General features: G+C 40.1%; 2 protein-coding genes across 4 annotated transcripts; both read right to left on the bottom strand.

Moving 5' to 3' along the window:
• Positions 1 to 258: 258 nt before the first annotated feature.
• Positions 259 to 24305, bottom strand: LOC136423825 (glutamate-rich protein 3-like). 3 transcript variants are annotated; one of them, XM_066412166.1, is made up of 20 exons: positions 24092 to 24305; positions 20804 to 20827; positions 19672 to 19765; positions 18116 to 18241; positions 17172 to 17243; positions 16460 to 16633; positions 15948 to 16046; positions 15218 to 15454; positions 14506 to 14710; positions 13771 to 13957; positions 13237 to 13316; positions 12106 to 12750; positions 11516 to 11602; positions 8482 to 8730; positions 5207 to 5881; positions 4523 to 4726; positions 3920 to 4053; positions 3322 to 3453; positions 2926 to 3017; positions 259 to 2619 (listed from the first exon to the last, which is right to left on the bottom strand). In XM_066412166.1, the coding sequence occupies exons 1-20, from the start codon at positions 24109 to 24111 to the stop codon at positions 1599 to 1601; spliced, it is 4557 nt and encodes a 1518-aa protein (XP_066268263.1). In that variant the 5' UTR covers positions 24112 to 24305; the 3' UTR covers positions 259 to 1598. The 3 variants fall into 3 exon arrangements, with proteins under 3 accessions (XP_066268263.1, XP_066268264.1, XP_066268265.1); XM_066412167.1 differs by lacking the exon at positions 20804 to 20827 and having other exon boundaries at positions 24092 to 24304; XM_066412168.1 differs by lacking the exon at positions 12106 to 12750 and having other exon boundaries at positions 24092 to 24303.
• LOC136424519 (clumping factor A-like) lies at positions 9429 to 11115 on the bottom strand. The gene is made up of 2 exons (XM_066413134.1): positions 10009 to 11115; positions 9429 to 9509 (listed from the first exon to the last, which is right to left on the bottom strand). The coding sequence occupies exons 1-2, from the start codon at positions 11023 to 11025 to the stop codon at positions 9429 to 9431; spliced, it is 1098 nt and encodes a 365-aa protein (XP_066269231.1). The 5' UTR covers positions 11026 to 11115.

Raw genomic sequence — 24305 nt, 5'->3', positions numbered from 1 at the left:
CATTTTTTGCGTATCTTATTATCTGGATGTCAAACCTTCATCAACAAACCATATTTTGCTTTTGTTTGATTTTTGGTCATCTTCGCATCTTACTCAATTGGGGATCAATTCACAAATGCAGCTTGGCTTTTCAAAACGTTGATTAGGCAGTTGTGGTATACTTAATTACAATATATACAGTCACACACTTTAAAAAGCTTTGACAGAAAAAAAAGAAACTACACATTTCCACATTCCCCATAAAAATTACAAAAAGACTGAGGTACAAATTGTATTTGTGAATCAAGCACTGTTACCTACAAAATAACCATATTTGTACACCAACTGTGAACAACACAGATTGGGCCCATCTACTTCATATTACCCCATTGCAAAAATGTTGGCTCTGAAAAACCCTTTAAAATCCATATATTGCTTTGCAAACTACCTGTATGTACAGTTAGACACAGCAAACATATTTTTCTCAGCTAAAAATATCTCAAATGTTGCAGATTTTGATTGAAATAACACACCTGAATCAATTTTGATATGATTTCTTTCCACAAATCTTGAATAGAGTTATAAAACTACACTCTCTAACTACATGTGTATATGTCTAAATACAAGTTGCGGTGCGGAGGCTTCAAACACATGATCACACATGTTTAAGGTGTACATGTAAACTAAACTCAACCTGGTAGCAGTATCATGCCAAATCCACCAATTTCATATCTGGAAACACATTCTGTTTTGCTTAAACATTTTGCTTGTAAAATGGAACAAATGTATTAAATCTTGTGATATTTGAGTAATGCACTGTTTTAACACCTAAATACAAAACATACAATGTACCATAGGCACCTGACAAGAATAGCAGAGAACAAACAAGAAACTACTTAGCATTCCTAAGTATTCTTTGATCTTTGATGATTTCGTGAACTTGGAAGCACTCATTTTCAACATTGCTACTAGGGATGAAATCCTAATCTCCAAGCAGATCTACACGGGGCGCCAAATATCGTATATGCTAGCCAGAGAAGCTCCAGTCAGCCAGATAAGCTCCAGTCAGCCCCGTAGCTTATCTGGCTGACTGGAGCTTCTCTGGCTAACATATATGATTATCGGCGCCCGGTGTAGATCTGCTTGGAGATTAATGAAATCCCTCATCATTGCAACATGACAGTTGCTAAGATATGAATAACTCTCATTTCTATAATCAGCTGTCTTATTGCTTCTGAGTCAATCTTCTCTATTTGTATCACACCAATTTCGAATCAAAAATGATATATACACCTTTCAATTATACAGTAATTTTCAGCATCGAAAATTCAAAGTATATACAGACTTGAAAAACGATTTTTAAGCATAAAACACACCAAATTTCAAAACGTATGAGTTACTATTTTCAATAGTTGCATGTATATTCACGTCTATACCTTGTCTTTCAGAAACACAAGCTGAGAAAGCTGCAAAATAATCTAAGAAGCAAAATAGTTTCTACTGCTGTTTCTACAACTGTTACAGTTCCTACTGCTGTTTCTATACCTTTTTGAGAAAAACATGACAATGGATATTGCCTTAGATTTAGGGAATGTTTTAAGACTGTTTCATTGCTTGCACTAAGACCCCCTCTTGTCTAAGACTTCCTGGATTTCCTTCTTAGCCCCCTCTCCCATGCCGCTGTTTCCCTCGTGGAGCTTCATCTCTAGAATTGAATTGTTCCTTTGCAACATCTGTACCAGCTTGCGCCCACCTCCATACCCAATGTTGTTCCCTTCCAAGTCCACGGTCTGAATTGTCTTGTTTTCAGACAGACCTTCTGTAAACATGGCCACTTCGATGTTCGTCATATCGCAGTAGTCAAGGTGGAGTGCCTTTACCGTTGTGTTGGTCTTCAGAGCCTCTGACATCTTCCTCCATCCGTCCGCAGAAATGCCCTTGTTGCCCGTCAGCATCAGGACCCGCGGGCCGCAGTCGTGCTTGAGAAGGCGAGACAAACTTTCTGCCCCACCGTCACCAAAGCTGCAATCACCAAGGTCAAGCTGCTGCAGTATGTATGGTGCTTTGCCCTCTGACCCTTCAACTTTACCCTCTTCTTGACCCTCGGATTTTACAGTAACCTCTGAGTCAGCAGAAGATTCATCCTCCTCCTCCTCATCATCATCACTTGGGTTCTCGTCTTTCTCTTCTTTTGCTTCCTCTGGTTTCTGTTCTTCTTGATCAGGAGATTTGTCGTCTTTGTCCTCAACATCACTTGGATTCTCATCTTTTTCCTCTTCCTTCTTTCCCTCCTTTTCCCCACTTTCAGGCTCTTTTTCTTCCTCATCTTTTTGTTTGGCAGCAGTGTCCTCTGGTTGGTCAGATTTTTCTGATGCAACAGTTTCCGGTTGGTCAGGTTGCTCTGATGTGGCAGGCTCTGGTTGGTCAGACTGCTCTGTTGTGGCAGGCTCTGGTTGGTCAGACTTTTCTGATGTGGCACTTTCTGGTTGGTCAGACTGCTCTGATGCAGCTGGCTCTGGTTGGTCAGGCTGCTCTGATGTGGCAGACTCTGATTGGTCAGCCTTAGAAGAGTCATAGATGGAGATGAGACCATCTGCAATGTTGGTCACACCCTCATCACCAAGAGGGTTGCCATGGAGGCTGCAGAGGAACATAGGAATACAGTTTTTTTTAAATTCAATTAATCAAATATTGCAATTAGTGTTAATTCCTTCAAGGACATTACGTATGACCCCTTAATTGAACAGCACCAAAGCAAGTCAATTTTTTTAAGGATAATTTTCCAAGGCATCAGAATCAACTTTGGTACCAAGGAAAATTTGGCTCTACGTTAGTGGTGGGTTGCAATATACTAACTCAAGCTCAACTTCAGTATCTTCTCTAAAGGTAGTTCAATGAAAAGACCATATTCTTTATACAGTAATGTTGCACTAATTTTCTACTTACAGTAGAACCTCTATGGAAGGTTTTGTCCTCAGGGTGTCGACAACAGCAGCTGCTCCCTCGGGACCAACCTTGTTCAGGTTGAAGTTCAACATCTGCAGATACAAGAGAAATGCATATTTGTTTCACTTTTCTCCTTCTCTTTAATTATGTTTAACCAGACACGGTAAAACCCCTATCACATTGGGCCAGCAACAAGTTGGTAACCTCGCTGCGACCAGGTGATTTGATAGATCTCTCAACAAATTTCATCGATAAAAAACGAATCCTTTTACGCTTAGTGTGTTTTGTTGCCTTTTTAGTCATACTTGCACATTTTGTATAATTGATATTCCCATTGTAAAGTCAAGGGCAACACAAATTTAACTTAGGTCACAATTTATCATATGATGTGCTGACCTTGATAGAAGCTGGGGACTTCTTGACGGCATCACAGAGTTTCTGAGCGTTGGCATCGTCAAACGAACCATTCCGCAGGACAAGGGAGGACAGCATGTCACTTTTCCCCACCAGGGACACCAGCTCTTCAACCTGCAGGAAAGCAGTAAAAAACTAGTATTATTATTCTGAAGACACAGAAATTTAGACAGTTACACAGTATACCATGTATGCTTGGACAAGACTAAAGATTGTGATACATTAGAGGGAAAAGCACATTTAAAAGAAAAGATGAAGTACAAAAATAAGTATTGAAGTAACACTATCAATCATAATAAACTTGAGATAATCTTGGTGTTTTCTAAACATACAGACCAGTAATAATTCATTTCTGAAAAAAATACTTTACAAAGTGCATGCCAAATAAGACTATAATTATGGAAATTTTGTGCTACACGTAAATAGCCGTCAAAACAAATTATTGAATAAAGGAGCAAACTTTACTGACTGAAGTGAATGAAGGAGGGAATGGATGCAGGAGGGAATGAAGGATGGAATGAATGAATGAATGAATGAATGAATGAATGAATGAATGAATGTAAGAGTGAATGAGTCTGACCTGCTGTTGGTCCAGCTTGTATCCTGATAGGTCGGCTTCTGTCTTGTTCTCGACCAATGGGGGAAGAGGATCGGTCAGCTCAACACTCCGTGCCGACTCCGGCTGACTCAGCACCTCCTCCTTCTCTTCTTCAGCTGGAGAAATGTAGACAAATGTTCCTTTAGTAAGTGAAATCTTAGATGCACGTACACTACTTAACCTTCAACCTGCTGCCTAAATCCTGCACATACAAATTTGGTGCCAAATGGCTACCTTAGCATGCTGAAGGTTAAGTTATAAGGCTATCATCTCCTGACCTGTGATGTATGGCATATTTCTTCTTTCTTTCACTGTCAAGTCAAGAGACAGGAGCACCTTAAAATAAATCTTTCCGGACGTGGAGCTTGTGCTCTTCAGTGCAAACCTGGTATGTTACATCATGAGGCAGTTTACAGAGTAGGCAATACAAACATAAAACTTTGACTTGAACATTATTTAGATCCACAATTAGCTATTCTTCCAGTTGTCATAGATGACACTCTTAAAATTTCTAAAATCCAAAGGAAGCATCTTAAAATTCATATTTTCTTAATTAAAAGAAATGGAGCCTTAAAGAAGTCTTACCTGTGACATCCGCCTCTTTGCTCTCCCCTTGGCCTGACTCAGCCTCACTCTCCTTCCCAGGACTCTCCTCCTCCTTTTCACTCTCCTTCCCAGAGTCGTCACTGTCACTGTCTGACTCATCATCGCTAAGCTCCACCTCTGATTGGTGGGGAGTTTCCTTGGTTGCCTCGGCGATGACCTCTGTTATACTCTCTTTAGTGGACCCTGAGAAAGATAACCATACATTGTGGTAAGATGAACATAATATCTGTCTGTGGGATAGGAATCAAAAATAACTGATTTTGTCTAAATAACCAACTAAGACAAAGTAATGGAACAAAAACTACTTTCAGAAAACCAACTAAACAAAACAGTCAGTAATACATGTATGTAGTCAAGCAGAATTTTTGCTGAATAGGTACAATGCACATGTCGCTATGACATGTCCCTGTAGCAGTCACTTCAGTGCATGGCAGGGTTAGGGTGTGTGTGCTGGCACTGGCTAAACTGTGATACTACAACAAACTACCTGTCATGCCTACATGTAAGCCCTACATGTCTAACGCCATGCTATAATTCAAACAAAGAACAATCACACTGTGGCAGTCAGCATCGTGTTAGGTGAGTGTGATAGCAGCTGCAGCAGCAGTTGCAGTAGAGGTAGGAAAAGTATATCTTGCAGATACAACTTTATTTCAAACTCACCAACGGTCTCATCTTCCTTTTCGCTCTCTGCTTTTTCTGTACTTGTCTGAGACTCTGCTCCGTCGTACATCCCTGCTCCGTCCCTTTTCCCACTTGTTTCCGATTCTGCCTTCTCTGATTCACCAGCATCCGATTTGTCAGCCACAGATTCAGCTTTGTCCTCCTCAGAGTCAGCTTTTGGGGTCTCTGCCACGGATTCAGCCTTTTCTGATGTGTTGTCATCTTTGTTTTCCACAGACTCTGTTTTCTCCGAAGCGCTCTCAGATTTCACACTCTCTGCTTTTTCCGACTTGTCGCTTTCTGCTTTCGATGACTTGACACTCTCTTCTTTTTCTGTTGCGACACTTTCAGCTTTGTCTTCTTCACTCTCTGCCTTTTCTGTATGCACGCTCTCTGCTTTTTCAGACTGGACGCTTTCCGCTTTTTCCGACTGCACGCTTTCAGTCTTCACGCTTTCAGCCTTCTCAAGGCTTTCAGGGATGCTTCCAGCCTCAGAGGCACTTGCCTTTGTGACTTCCTCTGGAGGAATCTCTTCAGTGACCTCCTCTTGGACAGATTCAGTCTTCTCTGCGGGCTTGTCAACTTCGTCCTCGATTTCAGAGTCGGATGATGATGACGATGATGATGATGATGATGAACTTGAAGATGATGATGACCTTCTCTTGGTCTTAGTTCCTGTCAAGGTCAAAGAAAACATGGAACATGTCAGTGAGATGGTCACTATTGAAGGTCAAAGCAAACAATATCTAGTAGTAACTATAAGTAGTCATTCAGCACCGAGGACAGAGGCACCAGTCTTGATGGTGTTTCATTCAGCACCAAGGACAGGGGCATTGAAGTAGCTGGAAAATGATTGTAATTACCTGTAATATGTACTTTTATACTGTACTGTATTTAACCAATGATATTTACCTGCAGGGGATTGTGGTTTGTGTCATAATACCCAAATCTAGCATTATGTCAACTCTCATAATTCCATTCTGATTATTATACATAATTATAACATCTTATAAATGGTATCATCAAGGCCTCAAGAATGTCTTGAGCATCTGGATATACGAAGTGTGCGTATCACTCAGATGCTGTATTAGATCTCTTTAAATTCACTGTTTTCCATTTCTAAATGCAGAGGTCTTAGGGTACAGGTGGAAGAATGAGAGTTGATGTAACTGCTAACACTACAGCTGAAACTGTCATGCAAGTGTCAACTACAACAACATTGAGAATGAACATATCATAAATAGTATCTTGAATCATTGCACCAAACATCAAATGAAAAATCACCAGAACACCATATCAGGCAACATAAATTTCACTTGATGGATGACACAGACACAATTTCATGCACAGATTTTGCCCTGTAATTGTACATTCAAAGTTTGTTTTTCTGACTCTACTGTCAGATCGATGTGGGGACTTTAGAAGATATCATCCATGAAATGAAATGTACGTGGCCTAACAGAAACATTTCGTGCTTCACAGAACATCAAAACACCTCCAGTTTGACCACCCTGTTCTAAACCATGGTGACACAAATTCTATACATTTACACCTGACAACAAAGTCAACACAAGCCAAGAAACAAGCAAAAAAACGATCAAAGAGACCATACTAACCAAAATTCTAATTTCAAAAGAAACGACGAAATACGAACTCAAAACAAAACCACAAAGTGCATAATGACCACACTAAGACAAGTGCATTAGGTCAACACCCCTATGATAAGGTGGGATAATCCACACTTGACATGCATATGACTGTTGGACCAGTCCACTCCATATACACCACAAGGGGTGACCAGGAAAGGGTGTGCAAGGAGGAAGATATGAACACAGGAGAAGACATCACTACATGCACGATGACAACACCCTTGAGGAAGAAAAGGTCTTACGTCTAGTATAGTCATCTGGTCAGAAATCAGCGGGAACGGTGCTCCAAGAAAGCGTCTGAGGGACAAACCCCCTCCAAGTCGAGTAATTTCTCGACAACATTAAAATCATTGCCTTTTCTGAAGGAAGTGTGCATGTAGTTACACTGTACAAATGCTTCCAAGTCTTAAGAAGACTTTATTCAGTGAAAGAGCAATTAAAGGAATCACAGATGTTTAAAGAGGGTACCATACAAGAGTTGGTCATGAAGAAAACACATAGTTTGCGTATACATACATGTAGCATGCATATGATTACAACTTGACCAAGCTAATTCATATGACTGATTCATTAGAAGACCTTGTATCATGACATAGCATGACTTGCGTACATGTACACTGCAATCTAAACTCATCAAAAAAAGGCAATTCAGATCTTACACTGAAAAGCATAGATAGAGATGTTTTAGTGCACTGGGTAGAATCGGCCCATAACTTCCTGCTTTCCAAAGTACACAAATCCCCCTACTTCAATACAAATCTTAACAATCCTGCAGAAAACGTTCTAGTTACTCAGTGTTGCGGTAAAATCACACCAAAGACAAAGTGTCCCCTTTTGTTCTGATCAACCAATATAGACAGAAACGTCAGTTCTGAATGTTCTCATTCAGACACATCTCACAACATCAATGATTGTACTCCCTTGGTACAAACATATAGAATCAAATCTTTCAAAAGTTTTTCCTAGCAGTTTCAGAACATCAGCTGAATCTACATTACACAGTGATGGCTTGTACAGCTAAACTGTATACACCCTTGCTATATGAAATGTCCTTCTGAATCAGTATAACTACACATTGGCACAATCATGGTTGTTCTACACCAATCCATTATAGCACTTCTTAAGCATTAATATTAGGTAACATTTAACAAAGTCTGCAAGCTTTCCCTAACTATGATTTTTCATTAGAATGGTGTTCATCAATAGTGTACTATATATGGAAAGGGATTTTTAGCAACCTTTAAAACACCATGTCATCCTTTCATACCAATAATGCTGGTCAATAAGTTAGCAATGTTAGTTAACAAGTTAGCAATCAACTTTGATCATTAATCATTAGGCAGAGAAATGTTAGAGATAATAATTGAAGTCCCCTTAGGCTTACAGAGCTAGAGTAACTGACATCAACATGTTCAAGCATTTGTAGTAAATGAGTTAAGCATTGTTAGTCAATAACTTAATAATCATAGCAGAGAAGTTAGCAATAGACTTATCAAGCGTCAGGCACTTCTTGCCCAATGTTCGTTAAATATATCTTATCTTAGCAGTTTGTGCTTGTCCAATGCTTGTCAAATCATGTGAATAGAATAAATAAAAAAACTTAAAAAAATCAAACTTCAGGCAGACCTTGCTCCGTTTCCATGGGAACCTCCTCCTCCACTTCTACCTCTGCGACCTCCTCGTCCTCCTGTTTAATTTCCTCTTTCAGCTCCTCCTCTACTACTTCCTCAGATCCTTCTTTCTCAGTTTCGTCCACCATGTCCTCATCTTCCTCCTCTGCGGGTGCCCCCTCCTCTGATGAGATTTCTTCATCTTTTACTTCAGCAATTTCTTCCTCTTCCGAGTCGACTGGAGTGTACTGCTCCTTGGCTTCATCTTTGGCACATAACGAGACACAGTTTTATGGCACATGAGTCTATTTTTGCTTTCTTTGGGAATTTTTGCAGTCTTTATTTTTGCTGGATGCATGTGTGCCATGTATTTGTGTTGGGTATCTAAATGTACATTGTGTGTGTGTGTGTGTGTGTGTGTGTGTGTGTGCGTGTGTGTGTGCATGCACGTGTGTGTGTGTGTGTGTGTGTGTGAGAGAGAGAGACAGAGTTAGATAGTTTTCTTTCTTTTAACTATTCATCCTGTCAGCCTTACAGCTGTCTAAGGGACGACCTAGAACGAGTTCAGAATTAGGTTTAGCAAGAAAAACACTGAGTCTCCTTTCTTTATCTCATTGTCTAATTTAACCTTTATAATTTTTTCTGTGAAATTCTAGAAATAGCTTGCTCCAAAGTTTTTACAAAATTAAAACATTCTTTATATCATCTAATGTTACGAAGTAGATTCATTCAAAACCTACAAACTTTTAAATCAACAAGTTTTACTGTATACCAAGTAGAATTCCTCAACCATTATACTTCTGAATCAGACCTATTTGAAAAGACTAATTAATGAAAACATATTTGGCTACTTTAAATTTGGTTCTTCTAAGAACATATTTCAAAATATGCAAATCAATGGTTCCATGACTCTGATGTAAAATTCTTAATGATCTCCTAACTTTAGGGTATGCAGTAACTCCTTCAACCTTCGACCTTCGTCTTCTGTTCCTGACTCAACCTCAGTTTCTTCAGGATCAGACTCCGTCTCACTTTCTGATAGGTCTTGGGAAAGATACGTCTTCAACGCTTCGTCCAAAGTATCTGACATTTCTTCAGTATCTTCACTCTCGGACAATTCATTTGATGCTTTTTTAAATTCCTTGTTTGCTTTCGTTTGTCTGTTTGTCTCTGATAGGTCTTGAGGAATATATGTCTTCAATGCTTCCTCTAAAGTATCTGATATTTCTTCAGTATCTTCACTCTCGGACAACTCAGTTGATGCTTTTTTAAATTCCTTGTTTGCTTTTGTTTGTCTGTTTGTCTCTGATAGGTCTTGAGGAATATATGTCTTCAATGCTTCCTCTAAAGTATCTGACATTTTTTCAGTATCTTTACTTTCGGACAACTCAAGTGATGATTTAATTGATCCCTTGCCTGTTGTTGTTTGTTTGTTTGTTGTTTCATCGTTTCCAGTAATCAACTTTTCACTCTGACCATCTTCTATGACAAAACGATTTGTGACATCCGAATTATGCTCTGGTGATACTGCAAGAGTAGTTACTGTACCACCCAAAACTTCCTGTTTGCCATGGTCGGAACTTTCCCTTTTACCATCTACAACTTCAAGGTCATCTGACTGTTGTTCCTTATCATCTGCCCTGGACTCAAGGTCAGATTCTATCTCTGTTTCGGTTTTACCGTCTACAACTTCAAGGTCATTTGACTGTTGTTCCTTATCCTCTGCCCTTGACTCAAGGTCAGATTCTATCTCTGTTTCCGACAGCTCTTGAGACAAGTATGTCTTCAAGGCATGGTCGATGGTATCTGAGGAGTCTGATTCATATTCTTCTGCTGAGAATTCACACTGGGAATCGTGAGAACTTTTCTGCGTGTCATTAGATGTTTTTTCATCTTTTCCGTCAGCCATCATGACCTCTAAATTTTGATCTACCGTATCATGGAGGTCATCATCAAAAATTATACTTTGTTCCTCACAGTATGTATTGTTTCTAGGCTCGTTCTCAAATTCTTCCAAATCAACTTTAGCATCAGTGTCTGTAAAGTGTGTTGCTGAGTTTAAGTCGCTTTCTGCCAGATGCAAATTGTCTATTGTTGCTACCCTCGGGATTTTAACCTTGGAATGTGTTCCTGGTTCTGAGTCAGAAAATGATGTGTATGAGTCAGTGTGGAATGGGGTGTCAGTGTAGTTTTCAGTGTGTGTCTCAGACACAGAGACGTTGTCTTGTAAAATGTCTTCTCCTGTCTTAAGTATGTCTGTGAGACTACTGATTGAGCGAGACGATGTGTGATGTGTCTCTGAGATTTGATTGGCATCTGTCAAAGTCAGGCTGTTAGAGTCAGAGTCTGTCAACTGTGAAACATCCGTCAAGTCTGAGGCAGCCATGTTTGTCAAGGTCGTTGGGTCAAGGTCAGAGGACATGTTGTTCACCTGCATCTCTGTGAACTCTGACCTTTTGGACTGGATGTCAGTCCTAGAGTTTGTTGTTACGTAAGTCAGTTGATCGTCGTAATGGTAACTGTCAATGTCAGTCTGTTGCTTGTCAGTCAGTCGTGTCATACTTTGTTTCCTTGTCCTCTCTTGTAAAAATATAAAGAACTTTATGTAGAAATTAAAATAATCAACATAAGCAATCAACCAATAAAAACATGAAATAAAATCTACTCAACTGTTGAATATTCAGCACAGATAATAAAGTCAAACCAATACATGCATTGTAAAAACTTTGGGAACAATGACAGACCTACATGTATCTACGAAGTCAAAGGGAAATCATTGTTTTCTACTACACCTCTATTTTGATGCAACTCATTATGAAAGACAAAAAAATGATGGTCTATGATTTGAGTGATAAATTTGGAACAAAGATCGGATATTAGTATAATTATATAATTATATATCAATCTAAATCCACAGTATACCTCTTTGTGGATGACCTGGCACTTTTTTCCCTCTATCATAATAATATGGCGAATTTATGCATTTTTGGTTATAAGTAGCTTCCTCCCAAAAAATCTCAAGTTGTACATAGATGCAACTTAAGGCTTACCTTCTTTCTTAGAACTACCTCCAGACTCCTCACTTTCCTTCTCTGTCTCCCCTTCTTCCTCAAAGTCTTCCTCATAGTTGTCAGCCTCTGCAAGTGAGATTAAAAGCACAGAATGTCATCATCAAATATCACAAACCATTATGCATTACTTTCAAGAGCCCTCACCGAGAGGTTTACCAACTGAAGGAAAAAACACCTTTGAACTTACACCTGTGAATAACACTGGTCACTTACAACTTGGAAAGGCTTTTCCTGAACTTCAAGGGAACATTGTAAGAGAATGTTTCCATCAGTATATATATACTGAGGAACATTATTTTTCACTACAAGATATTTGAAATATTTCATGTCAAGGATCTTTTCAAATCTACAGTGACCAGTGTTTCAACCTTTCAACCCTACCAAGTCCTTCCACTTAAGAAACCAACAAGAGTGACCTTGGTGCTGAGACTACAGAAGAAACATGTTAAGAATGTGCCATGAACCAAAAATCTTAAACCCTCGCGCAATAAAAGGCTTAGAAAACAGAGGATGGGTGTTTGGAAAGCTCTAAGACTCTGTGCAGAACACCTGATGGTAAATCTGTAAACCTTCAGCTTTGTCTTCATTGGCTGCTGTTTCTTTCATCTCATCTTCAACATCCATCTTTTCATCATCTGTCCTTTCTGTTGGGGCGGGGTCATCGCTATGGAAACCATCCTCAATGACCTCACTGCCATCTGCTATAATTTCGTCGATGACGGAAGCTTCGTTGGAACTTTTACTGGCTTCTTCCTCGGGGTTTCGGATTTCTTCCACTTCAACGATGCTTTCGGCATCTTCTCCCATCATGCTTTGTGCTTTCGTCCCATGATGCACCTCGACCTCCACGACCGACTGGGTTGCAGATGGCGGACGTTTCCTCGTGGCTGCAAGTTCTTCTGGGATTGAACGACCATCATCAAAGGCACTAGAGCTGCTCTGCTGGTCTTCTCCCACAATGCTTGGCTTTTCTGATCCCAGAGTGCTTTGCTTCTCTTCCCTTTCCCTTGGGGTCCGGTCTTCTTCCATTGATTCAGGACAATGAAACTCGGCTGGTTTGACACTTTCCGCATCTACAGATGACTTTTGACTGTCTATGGCATTTTTTTGATTCCTGCTTCCCTCTGTTTTCTCCGTACTTGTCTGGGAAGCTGCGCTCTGAAGGTCGGAAGCAAAGGTCAGCTTCCTGTCGCTGTTTCCTTGTTTGTCAGGGACTGAGCGTGGAGCGTGAGGATGGAATGTTTACAACAAGGATTAGAATTCAGAACAGACGAACTTCAAGATGACATTCATCTGCAATGAAACAATCATTTTGTCTCTTACAATGCCCACCACCTGCAAGTACCTGTCAATGAGAAATATACACTTAGATAACTTTCAAGATGTTAATTTTTCTGTTGTCTTTGTAGCTTCTTCTTTTTACATTTTTCTCTTAACAACCTTAGCTAAGTTGTGGAAATATCAACCCTCATAATTCTGCCAGGTACTCAAATACCTCCACTGTTAAAAAAAGTGTTATCGAGGTCTTCTCAAGAATGTCTTGAACTCCTGGCCAGTATATCTAAAGGGTGCATGCCTCAGGGATGACAGATGCTGCTTTGGTAGAACTCTTTAGATCCACTGTTTCTTTTTTAACGTGACGGTTTTAGAGTACCGGCCGGATTATGAGAGTTGACGTTAAGGTTTAGAAGATAACCAACCTGATGTCTCCTCCTTGCTCTTTTTCTTCTTGCCCTTCGGAGGACGGGGTGTCCGTGGTACCCCCTCAGCTGCCTGGCATCTGGAACAGCACAACAAACACTTTAAAACCTCATCTCATGCATTATAGAGAGTGTTGTCAAATGGCCAAGTGGCTAAGCTAGTGGACACAAGATCAAGAGGTCACAGGTTCATTTCCTAACGCATTCCTGGTTAGATGTTGTGCTTACTTGCTTAGCTTGCTTATGTCAAACTGGAAGGCCTCGAGTCGTGATGGCAGTCCATGTGGTTCTATCCCTCATCGCTTGGAGCAGACTAAAAACTTCAAGGCCAGTGTCTTTCTTCAGGGTGTCAATGTTGTGTTCATGGAAAAGGGACTTTAGACATGTTTCCTTACTCCACTTAGGTGTAAAAATGGGTACCTGACTTCAGTTGGGGAGGTAAAGGTGGTGGAGCAACCTCTCCCTGTAAAAATATACCCTGCTACAGAAACAGCAAGGTAACCTGCTACACTACAAGAGGAACGACATCCTGACCTGTAGCATGGTGCAGCTCCATCGATGTTGACCAGTTCGAAGTGCCCCAGCTTACTGCCCAGTTTGCGGCCCTTCTTGTGCTTGTACTCGCAGCAGGCGCTCAGGCGGATGTCCTGGAGCCCGTTCAGGTAGAACGTCAGGCTGAAGGGGAAGCCGCGGTGACGCCGCGATATGAAGGAGAAGGAGGCTGTCGAGTCAAAAAAGAAAATATTACTTTAAGACAATGATGTTACCAGTGTAATTTCCTATAGGGGAGGTCAAAAGACTTAAAAACTGGTAAACATACTGCTTCTCTGCTCAGCACTTTGTACTCAGCGCTTAGAATTTATGAGAAAGAGTACAACCACCGCAGTGCTGTTGCTCGACCATGGTAGTCGAACTGCTCCACTTCGGTAAGGACTTTAACTAACTACTGTGAATGTTGATATGTTTGCAGTGGTTTAATGTCCTTGGTTTTTGCAGTAACCTCTTCATTGCAGACTTAAAACCATTGTGAAAATGAATGTTTTGTCTTTTGTCTGCCTAACCCTTTATTTCAACCGCGAACAGAAAACCACTGTGAACACTCAATTTTATCCCTTCCACGAAATCAAATCCCTGTGAACTTAAATGCAAATACAGTAATAGTCTGTATAACACAAACTCCAGCTGTCCGGCGAGCGGTTACAGGGCGGCGAGCGGTTACAGGAGGCTTGATTGAAATCAGGCTATTACAGTAATAGGTTCACCACTTACTTCCTTCGTGCAGGAGTTCGCGGAACACGACAAGTGTGTTCCCCCCACAGTGCTGCTGCTCCACCATGATCTCATCGCGGTAGTCGAACCGCTCCACGTCCAGGTGGATGTTCTTCCCGACGTAGCGCATCGTGACCTCGCACATGGACTGGAGCTGCGTACGGTGCGCCTTGGGAGGCTCCAAGCGGTGCAGCGTCAACGAACCCTGTGGATAAACACAAAAATGTTTAACTTTTAGATCTACAGAGTTCTGAGCTTCCTAGAATTATCATTGCCAAATAGGAGACTACAAATTAATGTATGTCGTCATTGTCCTGAGAGTGAAACTAACAAAAAAACAGTGCATGAAAACACAAAGAAATATGACACTTTAAGACAGCCACTTTAAGACTTTACCACAACATGAGCTACTGTTACAGTAACTATAAATTGTCAGCTAACATCACAAACACCAAATCATCACAATATATTTATTCCTACAACAATCGCAGAGTGAAACCAAGGAATCCGATGTTAAAATCAGATTATAACCTCCTTTTTGAACTCGTTCACTGTCACAGGCCTTTCAGTGTAGTATAACCAGCTGCTGCCGCAATGTGTGCCTGCAAATCTAGTACATTTGTATGTTACACCAAAGGGTGATTGTACCAGCTATACAGATACAGATCTTGAAGTATGTATCATAGATACAAATGTGACACTCAATCCTTACCTTGTTCGATGGTGGCCTTAAGCGCCTACCCCGGTAGGTGCTGCCCCCTGAGGACCCGTTCCCCCCACTGCGTGACCGCTGCCTGCTGCTGGAAGGTTTTCGGGGGGTGGGGTGGGGGGACATGTTGGGGTCCAGTACGGAGGGGTCGACCACAGGAAGGGTGTAGGGGGAGACCCCCCCTCCGAGGTCCATGTTGCCCATGTTGTTGGTGAAGGTTCGCAGTGCCGCTGGGTCCACCTGTAACAACACAAACATATGATATTAATAGAAACGTAAAAACCAGAAAGACAGTTTGCTACGTACGCATGTCTTCGTTGATTCTGTTGTTGGAAAATACCCATGAACATTATCTGAAAAAACTCTGTCTGGGGAACACATAGAAGGCTGTGCGCGTGTTCGTATGTTCAGATCCTTGTAGTGCTTAGTGGAACATATGGCCCAGGCTTCCCTTGTTTGATTCGTATCGGCTTCGAGTGCGCCGGATGCGCTGCTGTCAGAAATTTGAATTTGGATTGGGACGTTGGAATCAATGTTGTTACAATTTTTTTGTTTCGGGACACAAAACTCTCTCAACTTTTGACGCATTTCACATTGAAGTGTGTGGGTATGAGATAAATAGAATACACGGCATTTTCCGCATCACCATCGGTCCCAACCCTCCTGCTGACCTCGGGCGATACGAAATACAGTGTGTTCTATTCTATATTGACTGAGTAGTAAAGAAACTAACCTGGTAGAGATAGTGTGAGTCCACACTTTCCCGTGGTTCCTCCGCTCGCCGGCCCTGCGGGGGTAGCAGTGGCATCCCATCCTCATCAAAGTACACCGGCTGCTCGTGAAACAAAGAACAACAGAGCTTAGATCAGTAACAAGTCAATGGTTGTGCAGTTAGTCTAACAATTCTCTTAAATCTCAGTGCAGACTCAACAATACGTATACAAATTTATCTATAACTGACTTGAAAAGGTTTAGATGTTGACTAAAAATAATTATAGAAACATAATGCAAGTGAATAGCATAATACTTAAACAAGCACCAACATACATTGTACAAAATTGTGTCCTCATAGTTATGATATACATGTAAGGGTCTTTTGGGGTGCTTTTGGGGGGGGGGGAGTCAAACGAAATGCACTGACACAGATGCCAACGCCGTTTGGTATCAAATATGTATTGGTTACAAGATAAGGCAACAGGGAAAATTTTCAAATCAATTTTTTGGGCGTAAAACGCTGACACCTACCGGTCCATCTTGCCTTCTCCTGCGATGGCCCTTGGGGAACTGTGGGGCTGTCTTGGGCCGTGTGCCGTTGGCGTAGACGCGTGGGTTGGGGTAGTCCTCTGCGGAGTGGGGTCGTGACCCCCGCGGGGACAGGTACGGGATGATGTCCTCGTCACCATGACGACCACGCTCCGTCTGCATATTAATTAAGTGAAAATGATTACATAAAATATAATACAAAATATATCTTTGAGTCAGAACTAACTGAAAACAGAGTGCACCATTTTTTCACTTAACTGTATTCCATCATGTAACTTACAGCTGTAATACTTTAATTTGGAACCACACCTGGAATATGGAAACAAAATCTACAAAGTACGAAAGTCGAAGTCAAGTCAATGTCTTCATCAACATTATAGTAGGCAAGCAAAAAGATTGAGCCATCGGTTTTTACGGAGGATGGTACCAAAGTTACTTCAGGAACAAGTTAACAGTCACATATTTGGCTCGAAAAGTTAGATGAAGATACATTCAACAATATAGATAAGTCAAACTTCTCTAATATATCAAAGGTATCCATAGCACTTTATGTGGCTTGAAAACTGGAATATTCTAGTTAATGTAATCTTTATGGAATTGCCATCTAATGCCACTTTAAACCACATTTGTGTGCTAATTTCATGTTAAAAGCGATCGAAAACCGAGCGATAATAAGCAACACAATTTTCCTTACCCTGATTCTCTGGACCCGCTCGATCTTAGAAATCTCCTCAAGCTTCTTCTTGATCTCCACCTGTCGCGCCCTCTGTAACCATAGCAACCAAAGGCGTCAGCTGACCACCCACCAATCAGAGCAAACAACAGAAATCTCAGGATCAACAGTTAAAGTGAAGCATTGTGGGATCAAGTTTTAGGCTTGGAATTTTCCAAAACCAGAACAGAAGAAGATATTTCTAAATTCTCAGAATAACTATTAGCAATCTGAGTTGAAATGGACTTTGTTACCAATTAAAGCAACTTTTGAGCTCAAATACAGCCCCCATTTTGGCATAAAAAACTAAAGTCTCTTTCCAGCTCCAAAACTTTTACAGCCTCAATTGCCATTTTTTTTTATCTTTAGTAAAATAAATAATTACTTGCACCAATCATTCAACATGTCTCCAACAAAAGGATAAACAAAATATGTAAATTCTGACCTTTCACTATCAACAAATACATTGTGCGATCCATACAAAGTCTTATATGTTCCATTCACAAAATAGTTCAGGATGTTTAAGAATCTAAATGTACAATATGGCATCCATCCAAGCAAAACCCAGCTGAACTGAAAACCCATTCAAACTTCATTTCCACACAAGCACACTTCAACTTCTCTTCAAACTCTAGAACTGCAAAACACTCGAACAACTAATCCTTCACCTTCATCTACAGGTACACACATTTTCACCCTTATTTTTGGACAAAGGGGAATGTTCTGCAACACAATAAAATTATGGACAAGTCCACTTTTCAAAGGAGAAGGGGTGGTATGAACCTCCGTGTCCAGAGTTTTGAACAACTGCCTTCATCTGAAGTTGCACATTTTTTCACCCCCATTTCTGGAAAAAGTGGAACATTCTACTACACGATTCAATTATGGACAAGTCCACTTATCAAAGGAGAAGGGGTGGTACAAACCTCCATGTCCAGAGTTTTGTGTACGATGGCTTGTGCGAGAAGTTCGCGGACATGTTTCTTGTGTTCCCGACGTGCCATGTTGAGCCGGTACGTTTGTTCTGTGATGATTTCTCCCTGACGATTTACCTGATTGGACGAAAGAACAGATTTAATGAAAAATACTAAGTCACTATTGATGATAATATTAAAGACAGTTTTGTCATAACTTCTGGGACTTCTTATTTCCTTGTGTTGTTGTGGAAAAAAAATATTATGGGAATCTTTAAAACAAATACTATTTTCTTAATCATTTCATCTTTAATCTTTTAAATTTGTGTGGCCTAAAATAGTTTTTACAGACTCAGGACCCTGCATATTCTGTATACTGTTCCTGTTAGTGTGTTTTAAACTACTTTTCCAGAGTTCTTATTGACAAAATACAGTTCAACATTTCACTTGAAGACAGTTACGTTATTGGTCCCCAATGCAGTAGATAGACTTGTAGCTATACACTCATGTAGGTACAACACAACAACTACATTTACAATGTTTGCCAATGGCGGGTACAGAACAGAGCATGCCTCTACTGCACACAGGAAAACCAAACAACCTTGAAATCTCTTCATTTTCATTCAGTTCACACTTGTACTTGTTCCATGGATTTATTTTAAGTCTGACAAATTTGCAAATTGATTTTTAGATTTATTACAATGGTGTAATCAAAGTTACATCTTTTAATTGACACAATCAATGATCACTCAGTAACTCGTAACAAATCCACTTAGCTAGTTGCTACTTTTCTTTGCTTTGTTGTGGTAATGACATTAGTTGCCAAGGCAACATAATCCCAAAGCAGTACCATGTTTTTCATCGTAAATCCTGGGCACACCTCTTAAGAAACCTGAATGCTACACAGGTAGTATAAAAAGCACCTTAAGTGTCCTAAGGTGTACAGAGGCACACACTAATGTCAGATTAACCTACTTAGTTTGGCCCGCATGTTTGTGGACTGTCTCTCTCATGAATGACATTAAAACGCTTGTTGATATCCAGACTCTGACTCACTCCTTAACTTGCTGTTACAGGTTACACAAGATTTTCGGCACACAACATATGTAAAGATATACTGCTTGATCATCCTATATTTGATAAAAGAAACAATTTTTTTTCTCATCGACTTTTATTACCGGTAAATGCCAATGTAGCTCAGCCAATAAGAATTTACATGTATTGTACAGCTTAAGTGTTAGTCTCACAACATAGACTGAGTACTACGAATTTTAAAACTTTTGCGGTAGCTTTATTTTTGCATTTTTTGCGGTAACCTCTAAATTGCAAATTCAATACACTGTGAAAATAAATGTGTTTCCTATTGTGTGCATTACGATAAAAGAATAACCTTCTGTCTACAGCGAAGGCAATACTGTAACAGTGACTGCACTACTGTAACAGGATTGTCTCAATATTATATTCAAAACAGCTCCTTTTCTCCTCCCACCACAAAATAAAATCAACGTAAAGGTAAATGAACTTATGGTATCAACACGCATTTCTGTAAAGATTAATCCGTTACTCACCAAGCCTGACTTCTTCAGATGTTTCCTCATGCGTGTGTTGTTGAAGTACCCAGTCAGGTGTGGGTCCTGGAGACTGTTATAGGCAGCCAGGGGCCTGCAGGGGAACAATATTTTGTATCATTAATGTTATCAAATCATACACAAGATTAGAAACTTTTTCGAAAAACTGGCTTTAGACAGTCGAACCTGGATTCAGAAAAAACTCATGGAACAGGGAAAAATGGTTGCTGAGAACAGGTGGTTGCTGAGGACAGGGTGGGGTTGACTATGTAAAATTGGAAGGGACAATTTTGCTGTGGCTTGTGACTGGATGTAGCTACCTGTGTCAGGTGGTTGCCTGACCAGATTTGACTGTAATTCATAATTGCTGAAAATCAACATTGATATTTTTTTCCATCAAAATCACTAGTTATTAGCATATCATGTATAGAACACCTTGCTTTCTTATTTGATTGCCATTTAGATAATACCGGTACATACATGTATATTGCAGGGAAAAATATTTTCAAATACAATTTTTAAATGCAAATTTCGTATGATATCATACATGCCAGGTCTATGCAGCCACAAGCCAAGAACATCACTATCATTATATCATAATGGCCAACAAGTTCCAAGACAAAAAGAAATGATATACCTACATGTATTGTATTCACGGTACAATTATTCTGCCAATTATACCTCAAAGTGAAGCGATATCATACAAAACTGTATCAAATCAAAATCATCTCTCGCTGTTGGTCCTTTTGTTTGAGATATTTCTATACCTCTCTTACGACAATACCTCGCATTATGAAGACACAGTGACCTTAGTTCGCAGAAAGCGATTGATTGTGTTCATGAATTAATAAAAGGCGCATTGTCTGTGGGTCACGAAAACGACAATGGCTGCTGACAAGACCAATTTTCTTACGTGGCATCTGCCCCAGAAATATGGCACAATGTAAAATGGCAGACTCGCATGCACACGCTAATGGCTTCAGTCAAAGTGATGATTACAAATTATTAGGTATAAAATTCCAACTGTCCGATCAAATAATAATATACAGTATCTGAATTTTTTCATAAACAGAGTAACAGTTCTATCAAACGACTATCGTTTGCAAAAATGTTGTGTTTTTTGTAACAATACCTCAGATTCTTGTCTTGGATAGACCTGTACATAGATACATTTATGTAATGGTCAAATGCGAAACAGTAGAAATTGGACTACCATAGTCTAGCATTCTGATAGCCTTTAGGCACTTACTTAAGTTACTTATAATCATTTATTACGATCAATGCATTGATATAACAAGGCTTCCAAGAAACCAGACAGTATACCCCCAAGGCAATTTTCTGGCCAAATGGTATAACGTTACTGTCAGCATTCTGAACATGTTCTACTTACAGATATACAATGAACATATAGCGATTTATTGAAACCATTGTCTTTCTGCATAGGAATCTTTTTTTTCCATTAAGAGCTAAATATCACAAGATATGGTTACTAAGCCTTAAATAACTCAACAGTATATAATTAAGGGTTAATGACCAGCCCCGAGGTGTATATGGTGTCATAACACCTGGTCATGTGCTATAACCACCGAATAAAACCACCGAGTGAGCGAAGCGAACGAGGTGGTTTTATGAGGTGGTTATAGCACATGACCAGGCGTTATGACACCATATACACCGAGGAACAGGCGGGTCATTAACGTTATTATCACATAGCCTATCCAAACTGACCCATATAAGAGAGACAAATTTCTGTACAATACATAGATTCTTTATTTAATACTATACGTAAAATCAATCCATTGTACATAATTATGATCTTCATATAATCCAATGTAAATTTAAACAAGCGGTGACTTGTCTTCGAGCCCACACGGTTATAAATTGACAGGTTGTTAGACGCCTAGGTTTGGTAAGAATTGTACATGTTTACCTCCCCTTTGCCGCATGTTGTAGTTTCCCCGGATAATTATTACTCAAGCGGAGTCAAGCCGGAAAAAAAATCCCACAGAAGCGTACACATATCGAGCCGAGATCATTGTAGGTACAAACCTGTAAGAATTTGGGCGATTTTGACCGTAATTCTTTCGATGCCAACAAATCGGCTCCGGGAAGTTACGTGTTTGTGACTTGGGCCATGGGGAGGGGGGCGTTTGTTTTGAACAAGACTTTGCCAGTAACATTTTTAATTTTCGTCAGGTAAAACCCCTCAGAAACGTGAACATACCGGTCTGGGGTCCTCTTGGGTAGAAACGTAGGAGGTTTTATGGGCGATTTCTTTGCCCATGATTTGCTACTTCGGGAAATACAATGTGATGAGTGGGGAGCCCGCTGCTTCTTGTTGGTCACACTCGTCAGCTTCCTTGCCCCTAGCTCAACTGCTGAAGTATGTTCCTGGGCGTCTTCCCCAACTTCCCATGACCCGAAAACTGACTCTAAGTCGGCGTCTGACAGTTCCTCGACGAAAAACTGTGGTACTCTTATGGCGGACGTTCGAACGCGTTCTGCGAACGATCGTCCTGGCCGGTTCCACTTTGACGGCGGGGGTGTGAAAAATATTGTTTTAGTCCTTCCGTTTGAATTTTACTTGAATTGAATTTCTTTCCTTTTTTCATGAATTCTTCATGTATTCTTAGGACATTTGGGGGAATTTTAAGACAATAAAGATATTTCAAACAAGGTTAAGAAAAAGATTCATCAAAAAGATACCTCCATCTACAAAATGCAACGGTTGTGTTCTGACATGACGTCAATAAGTGGTGTGTTATGGCGTGATAACAGACCACTTATTGTGGGCAATGGAGGCTTCTGATTGGTCGACTCCATCTACCTATGTGATAATTTAGGATAAATCATATTCATCATGATGAGATGATGATAAACAGTATATAATTTAGGATGATTCTATTACAGCATCGATGAAGGTTACGACATCCAGGTAATAAGAGACGCAAGGTAACAGCTATATATATGCAAGCAAATGGATAAAATTTGGAAATGGTCAGACGTTTCAGACAGAATGTCTGCTGTCTTTCGTCAGTGACCTGTGATAATTCTATAATGAGTGATTCTGTAATTATATGTACAACGGTCACTAGGCAACCAGCATTTATTCTATTATCAGCTTCAATAATCTCACTCAAAGTGGGTTACCTATTTTACAGAGAGGGTATCTACATAGAAAGGCAAATCAATTAATATTGACTCTGCTGTTCATCTTTCCTTTACACAGACCTTCTACTATCTTATATATGCATGGACAAATATTGACTTTGATATATTTAGCTTATGGTTTTTCTTTAACCTTCTCCCTGTTAAGAATGCATCTGTGCCCAAAGCATTATGAGCCTTCTTCATTCGTAGACCTTCTAGCTATAGGAAGGCCGGCTGATTTGTGATTTTCATGGGCCACTCTGATTCTAAAAAATAGTAATATTTTGCAATGCAGAAAGGGAGATCCTTTGCACTTGCCAAAACTGCTCCTTCGTAGACCTTCTAGAAATGCCGGCTGATTTGCGATTTTCATGGGCCAGGTTAGAATTTTATATTGCAATGCCGACGGGACTTGCCAAAACTTGCCGGCTTGCCTAAACTTATTTAGAGTACTAGTAACTAGTATCTTCTTCTTCTTGTTGTTACATGTCAACCTCAATAGGTTGAGGATGGCACAGGGCAAGGTGGGGGGAGCCCTGGGGTTCTATCTCCCCTTGCATTAGAGAATGTGTCCATGTTGAAAATAGCAAATCAGCGCTCCTCCAAAAGATAACGTTGGTGCTGACCTAGAAGGTCTGCGAAGGAGGCTACTCGAAGCATGACATTGTTACAGCAAAAATCAGCTGGGACTATCGTAATGACCTATTTACTATTACTGAGCCTGGAGTCTCTGCCAAGGAAAGGAAGAAATGTACTTTGCATACATATATTGACACCTTTGCTGATCATTGCCAAATTAACGTTATAGACATTCAGAAACATTTAATGCACAATTTGGTTCTCAAATGCTGCTACTGAGTATTTTAGACAAGTTCTGAAAAAATAATAACTTTTCAATTGGTGAAATCAGCAAAATTTTGCATGAAAGCGTGATACATTTGAACAATGATGATTATGATAATAGATTCAATAGACAGGAACTGACACATGGATAATGTTACGACCATTTCCAATTATACCAAGGTTTCAGTAGCATAATCACCTTTAAAAAAATGTCGACTAACAGTAACCAAACGTTATCAAATTAAGAACCCCATATTCTTAAACTGTCCATATATGATCCATGTATGACATGTATCAATATCAAAATCATACAGGCCAGAAAAAGGCACGTTTCCTCAATACAAAACCGTGACCACACGTATCAAACATGGCAGATTCTAATCTTTCTTAGACGCGTGCGTTGGAAAATAAGTCTGTGGTGTCTTACCCTGGCTCTGTGTGGCTCATGTTGGCTCCTTTCTTGGATCTTCCTCGAGATTACAAGTCCTGAAACTACTGTCCGATGATTCCCAAGTCGGCAGGAATCCCCAGTGGCGGAATGCGGGGGTATTTGGCGTATTTTTTGTGCGATGTTTGTCCTGCAAGCTGGTTACCGTCAATAGTAGTGAGAAATACTGGGTTGTTATGTGCGTCACGTGATG

This window comes from Branchiostoma lanceolatum, chromosome 18 (assembly GCF_035083965.1).
Source record: "Branchiostoma lanceolatum isolate klBraLanc5 chromosome 18, klBraLanc5.hap2, whole genome shotgun sequence".
Lineage (NCBI taxonomy): Eukaryota > Metazoa > Chordata > Leptocardii > Amphioxiformes > Branchiostomatidae > Branchiostoma > Branchiostoma lanceolatum.
Note: the sequence above shows the minus strand (reverse complement) of the source record. Positions and strands in the feature narration are given on the sequence as shown.